This window comes from Vanessa cardui, chromosome 14, assembly GCF_905220365.1.
Source record: "Vanessa cardui chromosome 14, ilVanCard2.1, whole genome shotgun sequence".
NCBI classification, from domain to species: Eukaryota; Metazoa; Arthropoda; class Insecta; order Lepidoptera; family Nymphalidae; genus Vanessa; species Vanessa cardui.
In genome coordinates this window covers 9,661,904-9,674,861 of record NC_061136.1, presented here as the reverse complement: position 1 = coordinate 9,674,861, position 12,958 = coordinate 9,661,904, and the positions used below count along the sequence as shown (strand labels likewise).

The following is a 12,958-nucleotide window of genomic DNA, read 5'->3' as shown; positions in this document are numbered from 1 at the left end:
CAATTTAAATTATATATAGATATGATTTATAACAGTTATTTATTAAAAAAAAACTTACATATTGATATCTTTGAAAAGGAATAAAACCTATATAAGATGTTCTGTCATCTATATTCGCATGTATGTCTATGTAGTTCGTATGTGGCCTCTCCCTCTGATTTATGCGAGGAAGTCAACGCGTATGTGAGCGGCAATCGAATTAATTTTGGCTCTGACGATTGAACACTTCCAATGTCCAATATGCCCGTATTGTTCACGATCTAATAATCATCGCAGCTTGTGATATTATTTAACATAAATTATACGTTCAGACAACAACAACAACAGCCTGTGAATTCCCACTGCTGGGCTAAAGGCCTCCTCTCCCTTAGAGGAGAAGGTTTGGAACATAATCCACCACGCTGTTCCAATGCGGATTGGTGGAATACACATGTGGCAGAATTTCTATGAAATTTGTCACATGCAGGTTTCCTCACGATGTTTTCCTTCACCGCCGAGTACGAGATGAATTATAAAGACAAATTAAGCACATGAATCAGTGGTGCTTGCCTGGGTTTGAACCCGCAATCATCGGTTAAGATGTACGCGTTCTAACCACTGGGCCATCTCGACTCGTACGTACGTACGTTGTATACGTTCAGAACTAGTCATATTTATCTGTAACCTTACATTATCGTACCGTCGATTCGCTTAGTATTTAATTAATACGTCCATTGAAATTATTATTACAATTGCTAAAACAATATAAAAGAGAAATCCTGCGATGTCGGCGTGCGTGTTTGTACGTAGAGCAGCGTATTTTGTTAATCGCCTAGTAATTAATTTGTATAATTTTCGTAAGTTGATAACACATTTTAATTAATGTATTGTTTGTAAACTTTTTTGACACTTCTGGTGTAATTTGATTTTATTAATTAGGTAAGTAAAGGTGCTCGGTGACTCTAGATATTTTGTGTAGCAAACAAGTTTTTGATACTTGCACCAGTGTTATAAGGGTATCATATTCTGTGTCAGTAAAAACTAATTATCAAATATACAACGAAGCGTTTGAAAAATCTTGACTTAGTACGTACTGCAAAAGCTATTAATATGCATAACAATTGCATCGAAAACTGCGTGAAACGTACTAAGACTTCGTGCGACGTGCCCGTTTGGTTGCTTACTAGGGAGTAAGAGGTACTCAACCAAAAATTTATTGTACCATAAAACACTAAAAAAAATATTATATGTGTATTAGTTTAAAGTGAGCTGATGTAATATGATCTACAGCGATTTGATGGTGTAAAAAATGGTTTTCCCTTCGTGTGTGTCTTTGATGATTTTAAAATCAATTACAATGATAAATTTTCAACAAGAAGACAAATAGGTATATATACACGTAGATTAATAACTTTCACTAAAAAATATGTGTTTTTACAGCGATTGCACTGAAGCAAATAGACATTAATTATGTGCATATTAGCGCCTTAGTTGTATCATAATAATTCTTAAATATATCTGCTTATTTTGTAATTAATTAGCACATAAAATTAAACTAAAATATTTTTTCTAACAACTCCGCTTTTCAAACAAACGCCGCTTGACTTAGGTGTTTAGGTTACTTTAGTTAGGTTATTTAATATGAAGTAAAAAATCGACATATTAAAACTAACATTAGTGGTAGATATTCTGATGTATTTATACACAACGACAATTAAATATAATAAAAAAGGTACAGCTCTTGATCTTTAACAAACCACAAATTAATAAGTTCATTTCACGCAAAAAGAAACAAGTGTGACATTCGAACGCCTTGAAAGATAACGGACACATACTAATAAATTAATTTAAATTGAGGACAAAACTTCGTAATTAAATATAACATTTTAAATTACGAATGAAATAGACTTTGATACATATGTTGAGAAGAAATCTATTAAGGTTTTAATAAAATTGAATATATTATTCAGCAAGGGTTCGGGTCGAGTAATACCTATTTCAAATTTACTGACCAAAACTCATATTTGATAGAGACCTTTTGACCCTTGCGAAACAGCAATCGTCTGAGTAAATTGCACAGCGGAAATGGTGAGCTGATACTGTATAACATTACTTTCTATTTACGATCACTTGAGCTGAGCTTGAGAAATTCTATTGATATTAGAACTATCGAAGGTAAGACGACGGATAAAGTAAGACGGAATTGGAGCGAAAGTTGATTTAACATGCTTCGTAGATATTTTATCGATTCAATTAAAGAACGATTTTACGATAAATCGATTGCTAAGTCACTAGTTTCCGCGCAAAATAGTAACATTTAAAAATTCTACACAAAATATATTCATTAATTCATCTAGATAGATAAGTTAATAGGTTTATTATAATATATTTCATGTTTCTAACAAATAAAAAAAACAAAATATACAATTATCTATGTTATAGTCTTTCACTGAAGTATTCGTCTGCCGTGCAGGCTATCTATTATTCCCAAACAATACTTAAAACCTCCGATTTCATTCAACATAAAACCGAATATCTTCTGTCAAATATCTTCAAATCGTAAAGCTTCTACACGCAACTATAATCGTTAAACAAAGGTAGCATTGCTTATATTTCCGAAGTTAAACTATTAGACATAGGCTATCAAATGCGCTGCGGTATGTACATACTCGAGCACACATATGCGCGGGATTCATGGACTGCATAACATATTAATTCGCAGAGGTCGACAACCCTAGTGCATTTTTTAACGTAACTAAAATAGTCTATTGCGTAACATGTGTAATGGCAACAACTATAGCCTTGAACGACATATGTAGACAAGATACACGGTACATTATGGAGCGGCATGCGCCTAATGGAAAGTTATGCTATGTGTATAAACGTACAGGCGTGCGCGATATAATACCACGTCGCGAAACTGACATTGACATTTTAAATATTCGCAGACAATTCTCACTCGTGAACTCTAAATAAGATATTAAACATTTTCACGGCATCGGAAATATCGTCCTGTTTATCTCGCTATTAAATTTACCCGCGCATAGTATGGATTACAAAAATAGAATGTTGCGATAAGATATGATGCTATAATAATTTGAGTATTTGCAGCGATATGCCTTTATATTGATTTATGATTATTGTCATGAGAAATAAAACATTATTTATAATTTCGGTTGTACTCAGTTGTACGGTCGAAAGATTTTAAAACAAGAACATAATATTAATAGGTTTTTTTGATTGAGGTTGCATAAAAACAAATTTATTAGGTAGACAGGTAAGATTTTTTAATACGTGACGTATAATATAAAAACAGAAAACAAATTTGTATGCGATCATATAATGAATCATTTGAGGCTTTGTGTTACTTGTTTTAACTCTTTTATTTTTATAATCCAAACGACGAAAAGCTGGTCGCTGTCGTTAAGGCGATACACAGATGTTGAGCCAGCTGTTTCTATGACAGTCACGTTCACAAATCTGGCCGTATGTTTATACTACACTACTCTACGGGCTTGCCTCGTTAAATTTTTATAGCCACAAGGTCGTCACTTTATGGTCAATCCTCAGACGTTATTGTTCGCGGACTGACTTTTTTCACAATACTAGCGTCAATCGCTTTATACCAGTAGATTTACGATTGACAGTGATTAGTTATTAATTGTTATAGCGCTATAAAGCAACTTTTATAAACCCTAAACGTGTAATATGTTTTGTTTGCTCGATTAGTGTAATATATTGATTATAAAACCACGTTTACGCAGCGAAATAATCAAAATACATGCAATAATAAATAAACGTTCGAAGCGACAGTTTTATCGAGAAATTGTATATATCAAATTATACTGATTTAATTTAGTATTAGGGATTAACAAAATGTGAGATGTACTACTTCATATTGTCATATGATAATGTATGTTGTTTTGACTGCGATTTCGGCGATATCGACTTTCGCAGAACGGCCGCGGTACGTCGAGTAATAAAGCAATTTGTGAGCGTGCCAACAAAACAATGGCCCCTGTTCTAAGCTTGTTTTAAAAGCTTTCGACACTGTGATTTAAAACCCTTTGACTTATACCTTATTTGTAAACATCTCGTGGGCACAAAGGATTGCTATTTTTAACAAAAAGAGAAATTGCACAACCCTATTGCCGTGAATCTTTTGTTAGTTATTTTTTATGAAATTGTGAGAGCTGTGAACGAATCATTGTCAATATTAAGGTTCCGTTGATTTTCAAAATGCGATCGAGTCAAATTCAGTTCCTATAAAACTTACTAAACAGTCAATAAATTTAAACCTAATATAAACCTTACAGTTATAAAGATAATATTGAATAATGTAAGACATACGTATTAAATTATTAACAGTGGTTATAACTTATTTATTAAAGCATCTAATACCTATAGGCAATTAAAATATTCGTGAATTAAAAAAAAGTTATCAGCAAGTAAAAAGTATTTATATCTTTTGTTTAAATAATACGGAATCCTTTAAAAATAAAATAATTCCCGTCGTCGATGTTTGTACCTTAATTTCTTTGGTTAGCGCAATCCTGTTGAACTATTGATTCATTGTCTTTGGAGAAAGTTGCTATTCATTGCGAATCCTTAAACCCTTTCCGTCACATTTTTTGCAAACTCAAAGTGCCGTTTATTAGTCACGGTTGTAAAGATACCATTCAATTTGAAATAAACAGAAAACATAGAGACGTAAAAGACTTGACACGATACAGTTGCAGCAATGAATTCATATCAGACGTTTAAGACTTTATCGAAATGTGAATTATTTTAGTGAAATATTTGTACAGTGATTCATCATGTTTACGTGTTGATTTCAAATGAACCGGACACATATGATTGAGCAATCGACGATTTTATTTTAATACGAAATCGTCGAAACAAATTGCAGTTAATTCATTGTTTACAACAAATATTTCCGCGCTGATATAAAAAACGCAGTAGAAATATCAATTGCAATGATTCAACGAAGCCATGTCAAATGAATAATTGCAACAAAATTTTACGGAAGGCATGTTTTAAGGCATTTACACACGAGCGTAACAATGCGTTGTTAATCGGTTAAAATAATTATAACAATTAAATCATTGAACGCACGTGTATGAATGCCTTAATAGTCGTCTAAATTGTAATTAAGCTAAGGACTTAGAACTAAAAAAAAATAAAAATTGAAACGATAAATACCATTGAACTCACCGCAGACCACGCGGTCGAAGGGGCTCATCCAATCTGGAAACGGAAAATCTATTATCAATCGTAATGAATATTCTTAATCAGATATAAACACATGCACTAATATATAGACAACAATTATAGCTAACAACAGATTAAATATAAATTAACAACTATACAAAAAAAAAAAAAACAAAAAAAAAAATTAAAACAATCAGTGTTCAATTAACTTAATTAATTACATGCTAAATTATAAGAAATCTTATAAAATATTTAAAAACATTGAAAGTGAAATTGACAGTTGCTGAAATTGTCTGGTATATTTTGTTATCAAATATATGTCGATCATTATCAATTATTAATAATTGTATTTAGGTAGGTACTCAGAATATATAATAAATTAGGAAAAATAACATTTTATATTTAATATGTCATAGCTAAATTAATATGGTTTATGTAAAGCTGAAATTAATAAGACTTGTGTCCAAACTTATTACAAAATGTTTTGTATTTTAATTTTATTATTAAATGAATTTCTATGGCACACGAATCGTTGGAGTACGCGATTCGATTGAGAGCTTCAGATATTAACGAAAATAGCAAAGAAAATGTTTTATTTGAACATTCAATATTTTTTGTAGACGCAAACACAATAAAGACTATTAAGAAGCAACGCATGCAACTTTATAGAAGATTTCACATAAATATTAAACGAATAAAAGAATTACACCGGTAACGATGTGAATTGATCGAGTTTTTATTAACAGCTTACTATGCAATCGCATTATTGCTGTACGTAGATTTTCTTTTGCCTCTCTAATTAAATTTTATAGTTTTATAATTAATTCGCGCTATGTTAGATGATAAGAAACACCTTTTTAATGTTCTTAGATTATTTATATTTTATTATCAATTAGCAGTTCGTTTTTAAATTTTTCTTTGCATGTTATGATGAGGCTAATGGCGTTTACGGCCCTTGTTTTGTGGCGTGATTTTATAACATTAACTTAATATACCTATATACCTAATATACAATAACAATTTTGTAGTCGACTATTTTAAATTTATTTGAATATTACCCGAAACAATTTAGTTTTGGAATATATTTTAAATGCAATATTTAATCATTTAGGTACTTGAATATTTATAAGACCAATGCGTATCTAGGTATAGTACGACACAAATTAGATGAAGCATCGGCAAAATTCGTAAAACCGATTAGGTACTGCCGATCAACTAAGGTGTGTCGTACTATATGTAGGTAGGTAAATTGCTAAATGATTATAAGTTAAAAACGCAGTACAAATGCAAAAAAGTGCATAACATTGATAAATATATAGGCAGGCTATAAAGCAGGCAGCCTTATCAATAAATGTCAAGAGTACAATACCGAATGACTGATATCGATGAAAATTTATTACAGAATCTAATTTAGGTACCTTCGTATTACCGATTAAAAACCACACTCCGGTTTTTTAGTGGTCTTAAATTAAGCAAGTCGCGTCAATCGGAAACATTAAATTCATTGATTGGATAATCTTTAATGGTTAAAAGTGTTCCGAAATTTCGATTATTCGATACATCGAATTGGCAGTACGTCGTAATACCGAAATACACGATATTATCTGTGACAAAAACTGACATCAACTTTCTTAAAAAAAAACTTTAGCTTGGAGAGAAAGTTGCTCAGTTGATATGATAAATCAATGACATGTGTGAAATAAATTAACTTAAAGATTCTCGACAAAATAAATCATGCAGTTATAACACTTTTTTCCACAGAGGTAACCAACCAACTTAAATATTATTATTTTTTATTTTTGAACTGTAATAATCAGACAGCAATTTGAAAAGTAAAATTTTATCTTAAAAATAATTCTTTCGTAAATAACTTGGGTTTATTTTTAAATACATATCTACTGTTTCATATAGGTATAGATAGATATATATTTTCAATATAGGTACTTAATTGTATACCTATATAAATTTAAAATGAAATAACAGGGATAGGTAAATCTCATTATATGCATGTTTTTATTGAAGATAAGAAATTCTATCTTATAATTAAATATATTCAATAATTAGGTACCTATATAATAAGCTCATGCATAAATAAGTAAAAAGAATCTTTTTAAAAATATAAATGAGTAGATTAGGTGTAAAAAAATCAAGTAACGTTAATCTGAATTACTTTTCACGTACGATATTTAATTTTATGGTATTATATCAACCAACTATTTAACACTTATGAACTACTAATACAAAATTATACTTATTAAAATTAAATTATTTAGTATAATTAAAAAAGTTCATGGATTATAACTCTAGTTTTATCTGTGAATAATTATAATTTTCTCATATTAGGTGCGACTTTAAATAAATTAAGTAGCATTTTAAAAAATTAATCGAAATAAGTATAAATGTTTAATAATTTACTCGCTTTTATTTTTTGCAGACTTTTAAAGTATGTACTTACTTAGTATGTACTAGTTACCTATATTTAAATTATAAATTGCATAACTACCTGGCCATCGCGTACAAAACAAATTCTTAGAAAATACTTTAAATTATTTGCAGTGTCGTACATTAAAATAACTAGTAATTAAATATACTATGTGCTACAAATAGTAATCAATATCATTAAGAACCGTCGCTATCATGTGAGTAGCCCGACGAGGCCCTGTGATTGGTCAGTGACGTCGGCCATATTTGTTGCGCATGCGCTGTACCCGCGCGCACACATGTGACTGGCTCATCTCTAGCGATATATCATGTCAAGAGAAACAAGCGGGATGTGTCGTGCACCATCTAACTCGCTTTTCCTTTTTTATGTTTTTAATTAATTCAATTCCTCTGATATATTTTTTATTTATAAATTGGTTGTTTATTATTATTTACGGCGATTTGACAAGGGGTTTTAAACGATGATTTTCATGATAAAACTAATTTAAAATAAAATATTATGATTTATCTTAATTACAATTTTAAAGAAACATTTTTGTTTAAAATTCTAGGTAACCAAATAATTAGGAAGATAAACGGCTGCGTAATAATGTTATGACGTAACTAGATCTCACGGTACAATTATTATAACTGTCAAATAGATGGCGAATGTTAAGCATTATTGAAAATAAATGTCAACGTGTGACATGTATGCCATTTTAATTTTTGAAGCACGTGTTGCCAGCACCTGCTGATGTATTTTTATATCTTGTGAGAGTATTCGACGCCTCTGTCACACGGTAATTCTTATAATCTAGCATTGCCAATAATTCACGAAAATGATCGCATTTGAAACAAAAACAAGTAGATTATAGGCCATTTTGTATAATTTTAGTGAGATACGAGCCCGTTATTCTGGCATATCGGCTTTGATTATGGGTTCTTTTACATTTCTACTTTATTGATGACCGTCATGTGCCAGGAAGGCCGTTACGCTTCAGATGTAAAAATCTTTATGATTCACACATTTCTTGAATTCGACTTCAAAGTTATTCATGTAAACAGTAAATTAGTCTATTTCTTTATATTCTAAATTTAAATAAATAAATTTAACTAAATGAGTTTCGGTTACGAAAATAAATATAAAAGTAGATAAATTATATGAAACGAGATTAAAAATGAAAATGATTTTTCAAATGAATAAATATCTTCAAGTTATAAAAATAATATTGCTTTCGTAAATTACATTATAATATTATATATAATTGCAACGATCAATTAAAAATTATCCGATTGTTAATTTATTCGTATTGTAATTTAGAATAATTGAGAGAGAATTATATGTTAATAAAATTATTCTTTACACTGAAAACTTCATGTATGATGTGCTTTTGAATAATGTTTTTACTATAATTTAAGAACCATACTGACTTATCAAAATATCTGCAATTAATTTAATTAATACTGGCGTATTATAGCGCACCTATATTTGAAAAATATAATTATTGCAGCATTCACCCGAGTTATTATAATGATAAAAATGTTATAATCTTTGGCCTTATATAACCTATCTATATTAAATTATATTATATTAAATGACTAAGTGACTTTATCTTTATAATTATTTTGCATCTAATAGTCATATATTTCTTTGTAGACTATTATTTATAAAACTATATTCATATTCATAATATGTTGCAAATATAATTATTATTAAGTCTCCAAATGTATGGTCAGAATAGCGTAGAGAGACATAAAACCGCGTATAAATATAATTGTACCATTGTATTCAAAGCGTACAGGTAGTTTAGCTGTAATGGATCGACGTTTTTGAGTACAGAGTGGACCTCACATGTAAAAGTGAAACGCGTACGTAGCAACGACGTATGCCCAAAATCTGTTCAATGACCTAGGTTAGTTCTGTTTTGGTTCTAGTCTAGATTTTTTTTGACGTTTTCTATTTATCTTTTTCAGCTATATAAATATGTGTATAAATGTTTATTATATAACCGTATACCCATGTAAATGTCCTAAATTTGATCATATTATTATAAGATCTCAATATGATTAGATATATAGGTACATGGTGATTATATATTTCCTTGTAATGACGCATTTTGTAATTATTTATCAACTTCTTCGATCAAATAATTTATCAACAAATAGAAAAAAAACTAAAGTTCGTTTGGCAACACAACATAAAGTAGGTATGCGCATATATTTATAACGTTTCTTAACTAATTATCTATGTAAGTAGCTAACTATAGTAATGACGGTATGCCAAAAATGAGAGTACTTATTGAGTAATATAAAAAAAATGTTGAGTAGTAATTTAATTGTTAAACATACATAAAAGTGAACCGCGGTTTATAGATTGAAATTTGGATTGTTCTAACTGCTATGTTCTAAATCTATACATATAATAAAATTGGAGTGTCTGTTTGTTATATTAAAATAGCCCTTTTTTAATCAATGCATATGTATGTAAGTATATCAAAATAACATTTTTTTAAATTTCAATTTTTGTCTGTCTATTTGACTGGACTGGCTGGGCCGATTTTAACGGGACTTTCACTGACAGATAACTGATATAATAAGGAGTAACCTAGCCTAAGTACAATATTTTTTTTTTATAAAGGCAAACGCGTACAAAATCGCTGGCACAGCTTGTATTAATATAACTGTCATTTATTCGATCAACCGATTAAGTAAGAAGGTATCTTTAAAACGGTGATATTATTTTCTACAACGTTCATACGATTGATATTAATATGAAATGTCTAAGGTTATTAGGTACAAGTCTGAGTGCGGATCGATTTTTATATTAGTAACAACCGTATCAAAATCGCTTGAGCAGTGTAAAGGAATATAAGATCCAGACGCACCCAAAAAGCGACATAGTTTTGTATTATTAATAGATAAATAAACCGAATAATAATTAGAGAAATATGATCCCGTAAATACTTATAAAAGATGTACCTACAAATACATAGATAATAATAATTTATATAAAGGAATAATTTTATACGAAAGTTCGAATTTATATTTTATGGTCTGTGTTCAATCTCATAACGTCATAAAGTATTAATTTGCCGATAATTATGGATAAGAACTAGCCCACCTAAATCCTGACAATGTATCACTCGGCTTGGTACATAATAATTATTATTGTTATAATTATTTTTTTAATTATAAATCATTACAATATAAATGTTCATTTAAAAATGAAATTAGTATCTTAATACCCAATCAATTTAATAATACCTAATAATATTTATTTAGTATAATTATTAGTTATTTAGGTTTATAATTAATATGTTGTTTGAAGTGTGAATCTGTATATATTATGGACGCTATCACGTGCCGTCGGGATTATTAATAATATAATATTGTGATTTTATATATAATTATTACCGACAATTAATTTAAAGTAAATTAAATTTTATTTAAATAATGTTGATACAATATAATTATAATTTGATTTTTATAATACGAATTATTTTAGTACCTTTATATAAGATTAATAAATATATGTATATGGGTATTTAATTATTGAATTGTGTAAATATTAGTGTACGCATTTTAATTGTTTATTAATTAAAATCATTCGTCAATTAAAAGTTAATTAAAATAAATTTGTAGCTATTCTTATTAGACTAATTGATAATCCATCTAAATTTATTGTGGGTTATGGAGATAATGTGATACGCGATACTAAACTGATACTATCCGATAAATATGCACAATTATATTTTGAAAATCATTTCCTCATTACAACAAATAAAATAGTGAAAAAGTTAAATTAAAATCAATAACAAAGCAAAACATAAATTTCACAGAATGCCAATAAAAGCTTTTTTATAAGAAATAAATAAATGAATAAGTACCTACTTGAACATAATATTACATAAAATTTCAGAACTAGGCGACAAACATCAAAAGGTCAACAGTTAAGAGTCATGCAGTGAAGGAGTAAAACATTTACCGGTGATTGACATCCATGGATAACGAGGTATGTCTGGCAGAGGCTGGGCGGAGGGCTGCGAGCACGCCGCGCCCATCGCATCCACTGAGGCTGCAGAAGCGGCCGAGGCTGCAGATGCTGCTGCTTGGTGGTAAAACTGCGCCGCTGCTGCCATACTAGCCGACGCAGCCGAGACCGCGGCTCCGCCGTTGTGTTGGCCCAATGCATAATTCACCATCGGATCTCCTCCCACAGCTGTCGGGTAGCGGCAACTTTTGTCGTCAGCCGAGAGACCACCGCCAGTTGGAAACGGCACAGAGCCTCCGAACTGCTGGTGGTGAGAAACGTACGGGTACATCCTCGCCGGCGCGCCTGGTGACGCCGACGATGACGAAGAGGAGCGCTGCGGGCTCCCGGCCCCTGGCGAGCCGGCCCCCAGCGCAGCCGCCCCTAGTCCACCAGACAACGACGAGGAGAGCGACGTCGACAACGATGATGACAGCGATGAGGACAGTGATGCCTCAATAGGCGATGCTCCAGCACCCGCGAACAAGTTCTGATGATGGAACTGCTGGTGGTACTTGGGGAGCATGCTATCGATGATGAACTTGGAACTCATCGCTCGGCGGCGACGCGGCGCGCGACGATCGCCTCGCGGGAGATGCGTTTATCGCCGGCGATTCGGATCGATTCTCGCGCGTGCACCTCTACTATGGCCGCGGATCGTTTATGACCCGCGTATGAGGCTCTACGACTCTGAATTCCCGTCGTGGCGAGCGTTACCGCTGCCGCGCGCCGCACGTGAGACGGCGAAACGTAGCACGTGCGTGCGAGCGAGACGCCTTTATCGTGAGGGACGACGCGCCAGAAACCTCTCCGTCTCATTAATTCCTACCTGCGTGGCTTATATTAGAAAGAGATAAAAGCTTTTTGCTAACGACCATTCAGCCGGCCATTGTTCGTAATGGCGCCAGGCCCCGCGCAACCCCGCGTTCTCCTCTTCTACGCCAATAGTATTCCGGTGCAGAACATTCACCGCCAATCACAAACCATTCCGGCACTTCTAGCTGTCAAAATGAATGGCCTTAAGCGGTACAGCACCAAGAATTTTGTATTATTTTGAGTTCAGGATTGTTTTGTCATATTTATAAGTGAAATTCATTTTGTATTTTTTTTTGTTTATAAATGAAAAAAAAAATGAAAATAATTTTGACACCTAATTTGTCGATTGTATAATTAAAAATATTCTCAAAAAATATAATTAAAGGGTATAGTTTCAGATCAATTCTAGTTTTATAGTGGTATTGGAAGTTAACAAACAATCATATTACAATTTTATGTCATTTCTACTTGATTGAAAATGTTTGTATCGTAATTTAAATA

General features: G+C 31.5%; 1 protein-coding gene across 4 annotated transcripts in view; it reads right to left on the bottom strand.

Annotated features, from left to right (window-relative positions):
- The window catches only part of LOC124535264 (homeobox protein abdominal-A homolog), a 37,552-nt gene extending 25,218 nt beyond the window's left edge, over positions 1-12,334 (bottom strand). Inside the window, exons 1-2 of one of the 4 annotated variants that reach the window (XM_047111403.1) lie at positions 11,597-12,334; positions 5,182-5,241 (exon numbers count right to left, since the gene is read on the bottom strand). In XM_047111403.1, the coding sequence (XP_046967359.1) occupies positions 5,182-5,241; positions 11,597-12,194 (658 nt within the window). In that variant the 5' untranslated portion in view covers positions 12,195-12,334. The remainder of the gene's footprint in view (positions 1-5,181; positions 5,242-11,596) is intronic. The other 3 variants (XM_047111404.1, XM_047111405.1, XM_047111406.1) reach the window with 3 other exon arrangements.
- Between the last annotated feature and the right edge of the window lie 624 nt (positions 12,335-12,958).